This window comes from Felis catus, chromosome B2 (assembly GCF_018350175.1).
Source record: "Felis catus isolate Fca126 chromosome B2, F.catus_Fca126_mat1.0, whole genome shotgun sequence".
NCBI lineage: Eukaryota > Metazoa > Chordata > Mammalia > Carnivora > Felidae > Felis > Felis catus.
The window spans coordinates 141,765,667-141,783,299 of record NC_058372.1 but is presented as its reverse complement, the minus strand read 5'-3'; the positions used below and the strand labels follow the sequence as shown (position 1 = coordinate 141,783,299).

Sequence of the window (17,633 nt, the reverse complement as noted above, 5' to 3'; positions counted from 1 at the left end):
GCCTGCTTCTCATTCTGTGTCTCCCTCTCTCTCTCTGCCCCTCCCCCACTCATGCTCTGTCTCTCTCTCAGAAATAAACATTAAAAAAATTTTTAAATAAAAATATATAGTTTTTTTTCAAAAAAGGATAATCTATCAGTCCTTTTGGAGCTCTTTCCTTTTTTGGCTTAAAGGTCACACAGAATTTTCCTAGTGGTACTCTAATTAGATACAATCAAGTTTCAAGAAGAGAGAAAGTGAACAGAGCATTAACTCCCCAGTTAGCTTTGGCCAATAGAGGCCAGCTCGATTCCAAAAAGAAAAAGAAAAAAAAAAAAAAAGCCAGCGGTTTTAGGTCTGTTGAAAACGTGCCAGGGATTCACCTCGCGCTGGGAATGAATGCCACCGGCCTCATCATCACGCATGAGGCCCCAGACCTGACCAGGCCCCCACGGCTCTTCCCGGCTCCGGCGGCCAGGCTGACCCCCGGGTGCTACTCCGGTGGGGAAACAGAGCTGGGGCCCCAAGGATCCAAGTGGCCTGCTCCCCACCTTCCTTCAGTTCTTTGCTGGAGGGTCTCCTTCCCCGGCCACGTCTAACGCTGTGTGTGCACGCGCTCATGGGCAGGTTCTCCTCTTCACAGCCAGAGCTTCCTCCTTCCCTTATTCCTTCTCCTCGCTGACCTTGTTTGTTGTCATCTCCTCCCCTAGACAGCAAGGTTCACGACAGCAGGGATTTTGAATTATTTCCTTCAAGGTTGTATTCCTACCGTTTCCCAACAGTTTCTGGACCATGGTAGGTGCTCAACAATATACTGAAGGAACAGGGGGACATGGAGAACCGCTACCGCGAGGATCCAATGAGATGTGCCATCTAAGAACTTAGCAAGCAGAGCTGCTCCACACACGTGGTGCTGTTCCACCATAGGGTTTCCAGCAATGTCAACACACTTCTTGTTTTTTTTTTTTTTAATTATTTTTAGTGTTTATTTTTGAGAGAGACAGAGGGTCAGTGGGGGAAGGGCAGAGAGAGAGGAAGACACAGAATCCGAAACAGGCTCCAGGCTCCGAGCTGTCAGCACAGAACTCGACGCGGGGCTTGAACTCGTGAACCGGGAGATCATGACCTGAGCCAAAGTCGGAGCTTGACTGACTGAGCCACCCAGGTGCCCCGCCAATGTACTCTGTGATTTTATTCATACTTCTCTCCTTTCTGCCTCCAACATTTGGTCTTGTTTTTGATGAAAGGTAATTTACCAGAACTATCTTGTTTTGATGTATGAAAGGTAATTTACCAGAATTAACAAGGCTCACCAAGGCAACGGCAAAAAGAATCAAACTCAAATTGTCAGGCACCCCAATTTGGGAAGTTTATCCAAAGTTTTAGATAAACATGAAGGAGATGGAAAAGCTGATCACATCCACAAGAGTAACTGGACATTAGAAAAGCTTCTTTCAGCTCCCTGAATACAGTTAAGGTAGACTCTAGATCCTGGGGTCTAACAGATCTTAGTTTATACTCTACTTTTATAATAATATGAATAACACCATTCAACCGTAACAACTATCCTTTGCAATAAGCCAGACACTTGGTAAGTCCTTTATAAGAATTTTCACTTAATTCTTAAGATAATTTGGTAGAGATAATAGCTTTAAAATATAATTTTTTTCATCCTTAGGGATTTTTGTTTTCCTGGTCTTTACTCCCACCTCCACACCCCCAAGTCAGCAGTGTCACTGCCTCAGCAGAGGGACAGGACACAGTGGAACACAACAGTCTTCCCAGCTGCGGGTTCCAAAGGCCCTAAGAACAGAGGGAACTCTAGGTCTACACCTGTGAGAAACACTGCACAGGAGAGAAAAGGCAAGACCCGTTTCTCCCCTTGCCACTTCTGCCTCCAAAGCCTGGGGAAGATGGTCTGGGGTGGAGAAGTACAGGACAGAGTCTAGACGCAATGGAGAGTGCTGGAGACAGCCCACATCATAGTGCCAGAGACCCGGGGAAACAGCACATCGACCAGAGGGGTACGAACAGCTATATGTTGCATTAGGACAGAAAGTGTCTGAACTTTGCAGAGATGCGTGTCCCATGAGAGTGTGGCAATAGCAGAATGGTTCCAGTGTGGGGAGAGGCGGCCGGAGGGCAGGATGGGGTCCCCCCAGGCAATGACATTACAAAGGTATCTCCACCCTCAATTCAGCCAGGAGGCAAGAGAAGGAGTAGTTTCACTTACCCAGTAGAATTGACACGATTGTGGTAAATTATTAATGAAAAATAAAGTTCTATTTTTTTCCACACCTGGACTGTGCAATGGAATTCACACTTGAGTTCATATGATTACTTGTATTTTACAGATGAGGGATCTGAAACATTAAGTAACTTTCCAAAGTTATGTAGCTGGATTTGATTGGGATTTGAGCCCAGACTCCCAATCTCTGGGCTATACCACTATTACACTGAAACACATAAACTTCATAATCACATAAAACTGACTTTATTTGTTCACTGCATCTCTAATAGAAAACCCAACAAAATCTCTCTTCTAAAGATGAAACTTAAGGTAAAGCAAATACTGATAAGGGAAATGGGCTTTTATACAAAAGTCACCTTGAATCATAGAGGGATCCCAACAACCTCGAAATTAATTCATACATCCATCCATCACCCCACAAACAACAGTAATTACACAAAAGCACAATTTATTCATAAGCAATGCCACAAAGGTACTATGAAGTCATTAACATTTTTTAAAAATTTTTAAAATGTTTATTATTTATCTTTAAGACAGAGACAGAGCATGGGGGGGGGGGGGGCGGAAGACGTAGAATCCAAAGCAGGCTCCAGGCTCTAAGCTGTTAGCACAGAGCCCGACGCAGGGCTTGGGGCTCGAACTCACGAGCAAGGAGGTCATGACCTGAGCCAAAGTCGGATGCTTAACTGACTAAGCCATCCAGGCGCCCCAAAGTCATTAACATTTTTATTTTTGAGACAGAGAGAGACATGAATGGGGAAAGGTCAGAGAGAGAGGGAGACACAGAATCCGAAGCAGGCTCCAGGATCTGAACTGTCAGCACAGAGCCTGATGCGGGGCTCGAACTCACAGACCGTGAGATCATGACCTGAGCCGAAGTCCGACGCTCAACCCACTGAGCCATCCAGGCGCCCCCTTTAAATGATCCATATTTTATTAATAACACAGCTGACATATTTTTTTTTTAATTTTTTTTTTCAACGTTTTTATTTATTTTTTTGGGACAGAGAGAGACAGAGCATGAACGGGGGAGGGGCAGAGAGAGAGGGAGACACAGAATCGGAAACAGGCTCCAGGCTCTGAGCCGTCAGCCCAGAGCCCGACGCGGGGCTCGAACTCATGGACCGCGAGATCGTGACCTGGCTGAAGTCGGATGCTTAACCGACTGCGCCACCCAGGCACCCCCAGCTGACATATTTTTAAACCATATTACAAATGTGAAGAAGACACCCAGTCTATAACAATGTTTGCTCATTTAAAGACCAAAGATAAATAAAGATCCCCTGAAAGCTCGCCAGCAGGGAATCCCTAATCTAGAATAAACTGGAGGTGTTGCAAACCAGGCATATAAAACACTCCAAATGTTTTAACTAAACTGCTAACCTGGAAATCAAAAGGAGATCTGTTTTAACCATTTTAAGACTGTCCACGACCACAGGGTTTTAGAAAGAGCCGGGTTCTTCAAAGTGGCTTAGTGCGGCCAGCCTCAGATAAAATTTTAGATCACAACCAGGGAGACTGAAGATGTCCGCTTTCTGTGAAACGTACTTTCTGTCCTGCAGGGGCAAGTCCCTAATAAAGAAGTCTTTAAAAGAGACCTCAAACTGAATGTGTCTTCGTTTATCTAACATTACTCCCTAATATCCTCAAGTAGAGGAACGACCCTCCTCCGTGTTCTGACTAATGTATGTCCGAGTATTTAACTAGTTTTGATTTTTACGTGAAGTTTTCAAACTATGGTCTCTTTATTGGCACAAGTTCATTTTTACTCTTAACTGTCCAATGAAAGTCAATAAAGAAATGAGCGTCTCATTTCTGACTCCCAGCACTGTGCCCTAACTGTACACGGCATCTACATCCACAGCAGCAACTACAACATTCAGTTAAAGAGATTCAAGTGTTTTCACCCACTAGACTAGAAATTCTTTGAGAGTGGAAGAATATACATGCATTGTGCACCTACAGTATTTACAAGTTCTCAACAAAGCCTGTTGAATGAAAAACACACCCATGCACTTGAGTTTTGGTAGCACACTTAATATTTTCCATAAATATCCCTGGTATTTACGTATAATAATATTCTAATGTTAACCACAGACTTTAAGAAAATTAAATTTATTCCTTCTGTAACTAATAGTATATATTGTTTATGGATCCAACAAAAAGACTTTGGTGTAAATGCCAACAAAGATTTTTAAATACCTGTCTGGGTGTGCCTGAATGGCTCAGTTGGTTAAGCGTCCCACATTTGGTTTCGGCTCAGGTCACGATCTCACAGTTTCAAGAGTTCAAGCCCTGTGTCTGGCTCTGTGCTGGCAGCATGGAGCCTGCTTGGGATTTCCCCCATCCCTTGCCTCCCCCCCTCGTGCTGTCTCTGTCTCTCAAAATAAATAAATAAACTTAAAAAAATTTTTTTAAACAAGTATCAGTCTGTACCATTCTTTTTTTTTTTTTTTATAATCTTTTTTTAACATTTATCCTTGAGAGACAAAGAGCATGAGGGGGGGAGGGGCAGAGAGAGAGAGGGAGACACAGAATCCGAAGCAGGTTCCAGGCTCCGAGCTGTCAGCACAGAGCCCGACGCGGGGCTCGAACTCACAAACCGCGAGATCATGGCCTGAGCTGAAGTCAGCCGCCTAGCTGACTGAGCCACCCAGGTGCCCCTCTCTGTACCATTCTTATTCAGACACGTGCTAAATCTTAGGAATAGCACAGGCACATTATAGGAGCACAGCCAGCCTCTCACTCACAAAGCCATTTTCCAAAGCACACCCTTGCCTTTCATGCAGGAGTCCCAGACCAATCAATGCAATTATTCAAGGGTCGATTCTTCTAGTTCAGGGCTTATACTCAGCCTTTTCTCTGGCTTTAATAAATACTTGAAGAAAAATTTACTTTTTTAAGGCTTCTAAGGGGTCTTCCAAGGAAAGCTGAATAGTTCCTCAAAGGAAAACAGAAAAGTTGCATCTGATGAAATTTAAATTCACCAAAATTAATAGGTACATACTACACAAATAAGATTTAAAAAACTAGATTTACACAAATATCATAGATTATCTGAATCATAAAATAATTAAAAAACAGGATTCTCTTACATAGTATTCCCCTCTAGTGAATTAAAGTCATTTTTTTAACATTTATTTTTTTTTTTGACAGAGAGAGACAGAGACAGAGCGTGAGTGGGGGAGGGGCAGAGAGAGAGAGGGAGACACAGAATCCGAAGCAGGCTCCAGGCTCCGAGCTGTCAACACAGAGCCCGACGTGGGGCTCAAACCCACGGACTGCGAGACCACGACCTGAGCCAACGTCGGACGCCCAACGGACTGAGCCACCCAGGCACCCCCCTCCTAGTGAATTAAAATTGTCATCATTATACAGCCACGTTAGGAACATACTATACAAAGCAAATAAATCTAGGCTGAATACTGTGAACCATAATGATAAACACAATTGTATGGCCTGTTTTTTAGCCAACCAAAAGCAACAGGAAAAGTTAATAACCAGCCACAGCCACCTCACCACCAAAACAGAGACCCATTTGCATACAATACAAATGACCCATTAACACAACACTGAAAAGTTACTGAAAACCACAAGCTGACAAGAAACTAAACAGTCTTTACTTGAGACTACGGATCTGATTTTCAGCATCACCTGAACCCAGTTAGACAGAAGAGTCCTTGAAACAAGAAACCATACTCACTGCTCACAGGTGCACTAGTGTGGCCCACCCGTTTTACAGCCCACAGATTTTAGGGATGAACCAAGAACACAACTCAGGTTCTGATTCTTCTTTTTCCATCTTCCACACAGTGGTTCTCAAAGTGTCATGCCAAACCAGCAGCATCAACATCACCTGGGAGCTGGCAGAAATGCATGTTCTGGGCCCCACCTCCTGAATCTGAAACTCTGCGAAGCCCAGCAATTGTGATTTAACAAGCTCTCTGGGTGGGGGCTGTGATGCAGCCAGGGTACCACAGCTCTGCCATTAGTGCCTAAAACCTCAAAAACACGATCATAGCTCATAAAACATCCATATATTTCAGTAAGAATCCAATTTCTCCCTTAGATGAAAGCTTATTGTCACAGCCGTAATCTCTTTACAGCACAGATTGCTACTAAGGCAGAGAAGAGGGGAGTTTGAGGAAAAATAATTAATACTTACATTTTAGAGAACTACCTATTACTTGCACAATACAAACTACAGAAACAGACATGAGATATTTTTATTTATCAAAAAGGGGAATGTTACAGATAGAGCAGTCAATACTAGAAGTAGCTTTAAATATCGGAATTTTAAAACACAATCTCCATATTCTTTGGTTTCATCTTGGCTTTAAATGATTAAGACAAATCAATATAATGTAACTACAGATCTCCGTAATCTAAAACCTACTGGATTTTCGAGGCTGGGGAGGCGGTTACAAGGACATTGAATGTGCTTTACTCACTGGGAGGGACAATCGCAAGACAAAGTAGATCTGACACACCAACGAAAAGGCTATAAAATCTTAAATTCAACTCTTGACTCTAAAATCTTATGAAGGTGGGGAACGTAAGGAAGTGAAGAAAACCAGTCCAGCCCACAGGAGGCTAGGAGCTCTGCTTCCTTCAAGCTCCTGAGGGAAAGGGCACCAGCAGGCTTTGGTTAAAAGTACGAAAGTATCTATAAAGCAGCAATTGTTAAGAACTTCAGTGCTGCTTTTTGGTAAGTTTTTAGTTATTTTTGAAAATTAAAAACCATACTTTCTCTCCTTTGGCAGAAGAAAATATAGTGCTTCAGGAAGTAAAATAAAATTTTTAGTTTCTATTTGTAATCCTGCATGCATTAGTATTTTCCTATTGAAGTGCCACTATTTATAAGCATTAATTAAAAACACTTTTTTCACCTTACTATATACTTCAAAGCAAATTAAGAGAAGGTAGGTAAGTTTGGGAATCTGCTTTCAGGGCCCAGTTAATGACAATAAGCTTTTAAATGGGAAAGAAAAAGAAAAAAAGAACTTGTTTTCCTCCTCATTACAAAAGCAACAAATATTCACTACTCAAAATCTTGAGAATTCAAAACAGGCTAAAAGATGAAAGAGAAGTTCCTGAGTGCAACCACCATGAGATAGACAAATAGTATTCACACCCGTATCTACATTTTCAAGCCCTCTTTCCTGAATCTGCATTGGAAAATATATTGAAACTGACATTTAACTGGTACATTTCACACAGCTCATTAATTTCTGACTGTCAACTCTCTTAGGCAAGGATCCAAATCTCATTCTTACTTCCAGTGTCAAAGAGGTACACAGACACTACTGAAGTACCTGCTGAACTGGACATTGGGGATCCTACAAGGCAGTCTGGACTTCCAGACTGTCAAATGTGTTCCAGAAGTATCTTAAAACTGACTGATGTAATAGAATAAGGGCAAAAATTCACTCGATGAATTAAAGAAAAAAAAATAGACATTTCAAGACTTCCGCTCCTTAGCAAGCCTTGCGGGCTTGAGAAGCTGCATCAGGAAGGAGCCCCCACTGTGCCCGGAAGAAAGCCTCCAATCCAGGGGCTACGACTTTGGTAAAGGCTCTTTGAGAGCGCGGATGAGGCCTTTCATGCTGACATCCCAAGTGCAGCGGAAGGACCTGGCTCTGAGATCCTTTGGAGTTCAAATGAAGGAGTCAGTGAATGATGAAGGGTATCGGCTCCCAGGATAAAGGTGCATTTATCACCCTCCTTAACCCTAAAGTTTATATGTCTCTTTGACACAAATAACCACTAACAGGTGATTTTGCATCCTGCCTCTACAGGTAATGACACTATATGACTCCATTTTCAGAGACTAAAAATAGCTTAGAAGAATTGAGTCATACTGAATAACACCCTCAAACACTGCAGTTACAATATCTAAAAATGAATAAGAAGGGCTAAATCTACCATGTGCTTTGAACAGTCAACAAGGGGGGTGGGGAAGCAAAGAAACCCCAATGGGAAAGTGAAATATGGCCACAGTCTGTTGTTTTGATAGCTTAAGGTTTGGTTTCTACTAAAATGCTTAACTACTTTGCTTTTTCACCCTTTTTCCCTCCAAAGAAGAGGTTAACGCTGTGCGTGCGCACGTTCCCTTCCTTCACTTTACAGTCTGTTATAAAGATGCCCTGACTCGGATTTTATTCCAGCACACGCGGCAAGCCACCACCCCGAACCGCCCGCAGGCTGAAGCACTTAAGTGCTGAATAAAATATTAAAAGGAAAAGACGAGCACACACATAAATAAACACCTCTGAAAACACACCACTGAGTCAGCACAAAAGGAAAGACTCTAGAGAGGTCACACAGGAAGGGAGTGCTTTCTCTCCTTGGAGAAAAATATGTGCTGAGCCACGATTCCACTCTAGGTGTCTCCTCCAAACCCTGAGTTTGAGACCCTGGAGACTCCGAGTTCGAGTCTGTGTGCTGAAGGCTACACTGGGGGAGGTAGGAAAGACTCCTGTACTGAGCTAGACACTGCGACCCCAAAAGGACTTCAATATAAAGGCCAAAGAGAGAACCTATTGTTCAAAAGCGGACAGCAAGGAAACCTGTTTTTTTCATAGGCCTGGAGTACAGGAGTAAGGGAAATCTCCCCAGACATCTGAGGTCTGTATTTTTACCACCAGTATGGCTGGAAGCACTGAACCAGGAGTGAGAAAGTTAGAGTGACCACAAGAATGCAGTGTCCCTGGGAGACCGGCATAAGCAAAGACAAATTCTCTCTGGAAGACCTTGTAACTTCCATCCGGGCATTAAAATTCCCTCAGATGAAATTCCAAGGAAAATGAGCAAATCACAGAAACACACACACACACACACAAGAAAACAAGGCACCACGAGTAAGAGTGAGCAGAACCAGATGGATGATTAGACTTCAGATACCAGAACAGACACAAACTATAAATGTTTAATATGCTGAACAGAAGCTTAAAAATGAGCTAAGAATGAGACTATTAAGAATGACCAAGCAGACTTGAAATAGAACCAAATATCATTTTTTTTTATTTATTTATTTTTGAGACAGAGAGAGAGCACGCAAGCCAGAGAGGGGCAGATAGAGAAGGGAAGCCACAGAGTCTGAAACAGGCTCCAGGCTCTGAGCCATCAGCACAGAGCCTGACACGGGGCTCAAACTCACGAACCGCAAGATCATGACCTGAGCTGAAGATGGACGCTTAACCGACTGAGCCACCCGGGCGCCCCATGGAATCAAATATAATTTCTAACAACAGAATATAATTGAAATAAAAGCGATGGATAAAAGAGTAGATGATGCCCAAAGAAAGAAAAAGTAGTGAACTGCAGGTGAGAGCCAAAGAAATTATCCAGAATGCAGCACAAAGAAAACACGGCAGGTGGAAAGTAAAGAAGTTAGAGATGTGCTGGACCTTTTCGTGCTAATTAGAGCTCCAGAAAGAGAAAATGGGGAAGAGGGAATATTCATGAAATAACCATCTCTGGGAAGTCTCCGCAACTGCTCTCCCCACTATGCAGCCATTAGCCACATGAGCCTATGTAAGTTAAAATTTAAAACACAGTTCCTTAATCGCACTAACCACATTTCAGATTCTCGTTAGTCACATGTGGCAGGTGGCTACCATACAGGACTGCACGGATGTAGAACATTTCCATCATCCTAGAAAGTTCTACTGAACTGCATTGTTCTAGATCTACTGAAATTCCCATCCTCGGACCCGACACACCCGGTAAAGTTCAAGCTGTGTATATACAATTCACACATGGGCACACTAAGGTAAAACTGCAACGTACTGATGATATGTACTAATTAGAACTGCAATGTACTAATGATATAGGGAAGGTCTTAAACAGGCAGATCATCTTAAATGGACATTAGACCGCTCACTTCTTAGAAGGAACTCTGAAAGCCCAGAGAATAAAAGGCGGATACTACCGTCGAATATGCTGAGCTAAACTGTCAACCAAGAAACCTATCTTTCAAGCACAGGGCAAAATACATTTTCACACATAAATGATTTGCCAACAACAAATCTTCCCCAATGGAAATTCCAAAGAATTCATTTTAAACAGAAGGAAAATTATCCCAGAAAGGAGTGAAATGTAAACAGAAATAGCAAAGATACAATAAAATTTGATTAAATCTAAATAAACATTAACTATGTAGAAATAATGTCCAATTTTTGGTGGAAAAGAATGACAATACTGGGCAGTAGCTGACTATATTGGAGGACATGATTGGAGTTATATATCTTAAGACCTTTTTGTAATTCAAAAGGAGGGCAATGATATTGAGTAACTTCAGACTTTAACTTAGAAACGGTAACATGCATGCTTATGATAACCACTGGGAAAAAAAAGTGACATATAGGACAAACCTTCCAAAAAACTGAGGTCAAGAGGAGTAAAATAAGAGGAAGGGGGGAAAAATCCTCAGTCAGTCCAGAGATGGTAACCAGAAATTCAAACATGTGAGCAAACACAAATAAAAACAGACAAAACTCTAGCCACAAAGATCACCAGACTAGATAAAAAGGTAAAATTCAGCTATAGGTTTTTATATACCAGGCAAATATTTACCAAAAGAAAGCTACTGAAACCACATGAACTTCAGACAAAATTGTCTTTATGAGAAAACATACTACTAGAGATAAAGAGGGTCCCTTCATAAGGATAAAAAAAGTTCAAAGCACCTGGAAGAGGATACTAATTCTAAACTTAAAAAAAAAATTTTTTTAACTTAAAAAAAATGTTTATTTATCTTAGAGAGAGAGCAAGCAGGGGAGGGGCAGAGAGACAGAGGGAGTCAGAGGATCTGAAGCAGGCTCTGTGCTGATAGCAGAGAGCCTGATGTGGGGCTTGAACTCACCAACCGTGAGATCGTGACCTGAGCACAAGTCTGACACTTAACAGACTGAACCACCAGGGCACCCCTAAACTTCTTAAATTTCTTAAATCCAGCATTTTAATATCTCCATCAAGTAGACAACAGATCAGCCAGATACAACAGATTTTGTAAGGATGCACCTGTGACCAGTATAAATTCAATCTAATGGACATACACAGAATACAAATATATACATCAGTTAGCGGATATGCATACTCTTTTCATGAACAGATGGCACCTTTATGAAAACAGACTACAGGACAGATACAACGGTAGCCTCAACAAATTTTCAGGTATGGTATTACTAGCAATCAGATTCCCTTGTCACAATGCAATTAAGTTAGAAATCATTAACAAAAAGGTAAATGGGAACACCCTATACTTTTGGTAATCAAACACATTTCTAACAACTATGGATTAAAGTCTCAGCAGTATGAGGTTTGTTCCAAACACCTGAAAACATAAGAACCAATAAAACTGAATTATTCGATTTCAAACACACGCTAGTACCTACGCTGTAGATGTGTATTGTCCATTGTGGATGTATACTTAAAAAGGGAAAGTTTACTAAAACACAGTGAACAAGAAAGACAGTTTACTGCTGAAAACAGTTTTCTTCAGCCATCACTTATGTCACTGGAATATCTTTTACTCTTTCAAACTGGACAGCAAGGAACCCAGGCAAGAAAATTCAACATTCATTCGTGCAGTAACAGTTTATCAAGAGCCTTGCCTGTGCCAGTCACAGAGGATTCAAAGTGAGGAAATACACACAGACCCAGCCTCCTGGGGCTGAGAGCTTCCTACAGGAGACGGTCACTAGACAAAATCACAGGTAAAATGGCAGCCCAGACGCACAACGTCACCCTGTAACAGAGGTCAGGGAGATCAGGAAAGGCTTTCTGGAGGAATCATTGCTTTGAGCTAAGACAGAAGGTGTTTAAAAAAAAAAAAAAAAAAAAAAAAAAAAGGTACCTGGAGGGAAGAAGCCAGAGAACAGCATTCCAGAAAAGAAAGGAACAGCACAGGCAAAATTAAAAAGGTTTAGGTGGGCAAAGGAAAACTATTAATTTTCATATAGTCAATATAGAAACGGTGCAACAGAAAACTCTGCAAAAATTTTATGCTTCCTCATCTATTCCTTCCTTAATAAAAAAGTGGTTGATCTTTTTACTGTCAGAATTTTTCTTTGACTACACAAATACTATCCAGATATTCTATTTAGTAAGACCCTTAAAAAATTACGTACACAAAATTGAATAGTTAGCATTTTCTGTACAGTTTTTAAAAATAATCAAAACCAACTTGAATCCTTAAAGCTCTATTAGGAAGATTTTCTATTCTTCCACTCAAAGAGGTTTTTGCTCAGGAGACATTACAAAGTATGTTTTCTGCTGTTCTCACTAATGTATATCATGGAACAGTCCTGAGCAATTCACTCATTTCCCACCAGTATTTTCAACACTTCGCACCCACTTAATTCAACCAGGTAAGCGCGAGCACAAATGTTTAAATATTGGAGCTAGAAAGTTGGGGGTGGGAATCCTCAGGGATTCTCAGAATCTTGTTATAATGATTACTCTTAAAAGTGATTATGTAAGCACAAAAGGAACCAAATTAGTTACCAAAGGTTAACTCTGACACGGAAATGACCGTGTTATAAGGCTGCGGATCAACTTCCATCAACTATTTTCATGTTTCTTTTGATACATATGGGCAAAAAAAGAAAAAATTTCTTTCTCATGACTTGATATATAAGACTTATTTTACTCCTAAATCCACCATATGACTGTGATAAAATACAACCCTCTGAGGTTTCTAGTAGAAGCCAAGGCTTAAACACACATATTAGCCCTTCACTGTATTTGTTAAGTGAGATAAGACTGGACTCAGAATAATGTACTTACTTAACAACTGAATTCAGCATCCTCCTGTGTAGCGATTAGAAACAGAGAAGATAATCTCTTTCTAATATGCAGTTACTAACTTTCTTTGGCAGTGAAGAACTGCCCCATTAAAGTTTTTCTTCTAAAAGAGAATTTCTTTCTATTGGGAACATACCAGTGGATTTTGTTTTTAAAAAAAAATCACAACAGTTCAGAGATAACTGCATCTTGGGAAAAAAACACGTAAGAAGAATACAAAAGAAAATTATATTTGCAGACAACTAAAGCCATTCTCTGGTAAATTCAAAGGGAAACGCAACACCACCTCACACACCCAGATGTCGTGTTTGTCATTACTTAAGGCTTCTAGCAAGAGCCTGAGCGCCCCGTGAGTCTCCGATTCCTTACAAAGTTAGAAGTCATTACCTAGCAAGCTACATTCTCACCACCTACCCAATTAAAGAAAGGGAAGGAAAAACCCCAAACTACTCAGATGTCTGCAAAGGCAGGGGTGTGGCTGCAGGGGCGAGAGGAAACCAAGGACAACTTTCCTCTCTGGCAACAATGAAAAAATGACCCTGGTTTGACACAAGAATCACTAGCAAGTAGCAAAACCAGAGAACTGGGGTAGGGTCCCCTTTTAACAAGTGGTTCTTTGCTCCTCCTTTCTTTTTGAGAATCGAAGTGGCTTGTCATCACGTAAACACGGTGCCGAATGCCAAGTGGAATAGTGATTAGAAAGGTGCAGGACAGACAGGCTTGGAATCATGGGAATTCGCCTCGAGTAGTGGAGATAACAAAGTAGGAAGTGCTTACACATGCTTTAAGGTTTGGTTTAGTGAGGACACGTGCAAGTCAAGCTTACTACAAGAACCACCGTCCTTTTTCACTTTACAAAAAAAACTCAGTTCAGTTTAATCAAACCAGTTTCATTACCTGGGTCCCACTGGAAGGAGGGGTACGGGTAACATGCATCAGCAGATCAGAGTGCAAAATACCACAACACTGACCACCACTGAACACAATCTACCACAAACAGCTTTTCAGGTTGCAAGATGAATGCAAAATAGGCCCGGTAATTGGTGATTTCTGGAATGGCTGGCAACAAACCTCAAAATCAAATCTCCTTAGAAATCCTTGGCTTGAGCTTTGTTTTTAAAGAGATCAACACAAAATTACATATGTTAAAAAGGTAGCAAGTTCTAAGACATCTAATAAAACCAAGGAAGAGTGCAGCCAATAATGTATTAACAAGCAGGTAATTATTTCAGTAACAGCAGACAACAGGTTCCCCGGAGGAGAATCTTTTTTTCTTTTTTAAATAAACACTGCCCATAGTGTCAGAGCACAAAATGTAACAGACTGAAGTGACATCAGACAATCTGATCTTTCCAAGGGATTTCAAAATTTTTATCCTTTCCTAAATTATCCTGGAATCCAAAACAAAAACCCAACAACAACAAAAAATTAAGGTTTTCGCCAACCCAAAAGAAGCTCGGAGATTTCAAACATGAATATGGAAGAGGGTGCTGATGCTGTATAAAAGTGACATCACGAAAACTATTTGCAAAAGTCAAGCCATTCCTCAAACCACATCACTAGCTCTAGGAGGGGTCTCCTACCAGTAGTGCCCTATTCAGCGACTGTGACTTTCCCAGCACTACTTTGCATGAAGAGCTAAAGAAAACGCCCCAGAAAGAGGCGGGGGGGAGGGTGGCTTCGACACACTCAGGTAGCAAAGGGTGACCGCTAATTCCACGAACAATACCCTGAAATAAGCAAACCACTACTCTTGGCCAATTACCAAGATCGAGCTAAAGTTCCACCACGTAATTGGGGCCTGGGCCTTTTTTTTTTTTTTTTTTCAAGCAAACTCATTACTGAAAGCACAGTCATTTCCCTCTTCGTATTTTATTCACGCTGGAAATACCATTCAAACTGAAAAGGTAGCAAAACAAAAGGAAAAAACAACAACAAGAAAAACGAAGGAAGTGGAGGCGCGGGGCGTTCGGTGTGCGGGTTCCGTCCGCGACAGCACTGGCTCGCGGACAGTCATTTGAAATGTCCAGTCCCGTCCGCCGGGGCTCCGGTCCCCCAAAACCGGCCCGCGCCGCTGGGGTCCCACCCTCCGGCGGAGGGAGGGGCGCTTCTCGCGGCGGCGGCGGCGGCGGCGGGCAGAGGACGCCACTCGGGGCAGGACCGGGGTATCCCGGCGGCCGGACGGCTGCCCCAAACCAGCTCCGGGGCTGAGGGAACTTTCCCTCCCTCCGGCCCGGCCGCAGCCCACGCTCACGCGCAAACTTTGCAGACGCCGCCGCTGGCGTCCGGAGTCCCGCCCCGCGACCCTCCCGCGCCGCGCGCCGAGCCCCCGAACGTCCGCGCCCCGCGTGACTGGGCCGCGCCGCCGCCGCCCGCGCCCCCGGCCCCGGCCCCGACCCTCCCCCGCGCCGCCGCGGGCCCCAGCGGCCGGCCGGCCGGGCCTGCGCCGCGCGCCCCTCACCTTGGTGGCCATGGCGGGCGGCTCCCCCGGCCCGGGACGGCCGGCTCCTCTCCGGCGCCGCGGCTGTCGGCCCGAGGCGGGCGGGCGAGGGCGGCGGCGGCGGCTACGGCTGGGCCCCGGCGCTGCGGCGGCGGCGGCTCCGCCTCGGCCCCGAGTCTCGGCGCTCAGGCCCCGCCGCTGGGCGCTCGGCGACTCCGGCCGCCGCCCGCTCCTCCAGTTCCTGAAACTCCCCGGCTGCGCGGCCCCCGCCCCTGCCGGCCGAGCCTCCCATTTACCGCGGCGTGCGCGGCGCGGCCGGCGGAAGCGCGCCCGGTGCCCTCGGCCGGCCCGGCCTCCTCTCCCACTTTCCGCCCCCGCCCCGAGCCTCCGCCCGGCCCGCGCCGCCGCCGCCGCCGCCGCCTCCTGCGCCGGGCGCCCTTTGTTCCAGCGCCGGCCGCGTCCCGAGAAGCGGCCGGGCCTGGGTCGGCGCCCCGCGTGGCTGCCCGCGGGAAAACTTCAAGGGGTGTGAGGATTCGCTTTGGTCCCCCTGCCTGGAGGACCGGTCCGACTGCCTCCCGCAGGACCGCGCCGTAGGCCGCGTCCGAAGTTTCTTGTGGCCGGTGCACCCGGTGCACTTCACGCCCTCCTGGCAGGGCCAGAGTCACCCACGGGGATCTCTGCTCCGCTGGCGAGTGATGTGGAGCCGGTTGTGCTCTTGACTGCGTAAAATAAATACTAAAAAGCCAGGGCGGAAGGAGGCAATGGCTTCCCGGTCCCACTGGCCCTGGGGAGGGAGCAAGATGGAGTCACTCATGTCAAGTAGTGACCCAAACAGGAAAGCAGCCAAGGGCCCTGCAGCTGTGACCGGCTATCTCCCAAACCAACACAGACTGGCCGCACTAAGGGCTGATAAACAAGAAGGCCACAGAACCTGGAAGAACCAGGGGCTGATAATCACTAGAACCAGAAGAGGCCTGCGAAGGCCCAAGCCTGATTAAACTCCTTTGAGAGGGAGGACGGCCAACGGTCAGCCTCTCCAGACGCTGACCCTCCCACGTGCGGCCACATTGGAGAGGCAGCTGCCCCCGAAGGTTCTGCCTGGTTGATCTCCGAACATGACCGAGATCCTCCGTGGCTCGAACAATCAGCGGTGAGCATGAGAGCTGACCCGGACCAGACGGCCGCCCCGCCTCAACTGCGCTCAGGGACTGCCTTCGCCTTTGGTTTGTTAACTTCTTACCTTCATGGCATTTCGTTTGTTGTGTGCCTTCGTATTATATCTCATCTTGTGTGACGTGTATGAAGCCAAGTTAAATGCATAGTGAAATGTCATTGAGTTTGAAATCCTGAACCTGCTTGACAATTGTCAACCTTGCTATGTGATTGAGTAAGGCCAGCACTGTGGAAAAGGCACAACTGGAGTACAGGCCTTTACGACTCGCCTAAGTTGGCTGAGTTGTCAGAATGCTGTGTCACTGACTCACTACGTGTTTTTAGAAAACTTGGAAGAATTGGGGGGAAAAAAACTCCTTGAGTCTTGCTGGAATTGATGATAGCAGAATTAAAAACAGTAAGTTGGGGATAAATTTGTGTGAAAATAGAATTTCCACGTGTTTTGCTGGGGGTGAGATCCAAAGGTATTGGCACAGGCAGGTGAAATGGAGACCAGCTGTGTGCACGAGGCAGTTAGCAGCAGAAGCCTGGCTTCCCCTTTTGCAAGCGGGGCAGGAGGTAGAAGTAGCTAAAGCCGAAACCGAGGGACACCACCTAGAAAGGCACTTGGAAGCTTATGAAAAATTGAACCATTCAGAAGCATTGCAAAAATGTATGTCACTAGGGGCCAAAATAATCTACAACCTGAAGGAAAGAAAGACAGGAAGAAAAACTGTGTAGAAACCTATAGACATTTCCCAGGTATATGGGAGAAATAGAGCTCTACGTAGTTAAGAAATTGTATATAACAGCTGCTAGAATACAAGAAAGGAAGAAAAATGTGGGCACCAGGTAAATGCCTAAAAATGAAGGTAGAAATTCCCAGAGGTCAGACATCCTACTTTGTGTAGAAGATCTGTGTTACCCCCCACAGAACTGGAAGTCAGAAAGAGGCTCACAACTGGCACCCCATGTAATCATGGATCTGAAGGATACTCAGAA

General features: G+C 44.4%; 1 protein-coding gene across 1 annotated transcript; it reads left to right on the top strand.

Annotated features, from left to right (window-relative positions):
* Positions 1-1,933: 1,933 nt before the first annotated feature.
* Positions 1,934-16,073, top strand: LOC123385755 (basic proline-rich protein-like). Its single transcript, XM_045058668.1, has 2 exons — positions 1,934-2,003; positions 14,947-16,073. Exons 1-2 carry the CDS (start codon positions 1,934-1,936, stop codon positions 16,071-16,073), a joined length of 1,197 nt encoding a protein of 398 aa, XP_044914603.1.
* The last annotated feature ends 1,560 nt before the right edge of the window (positions 16,074-17,633 follow it).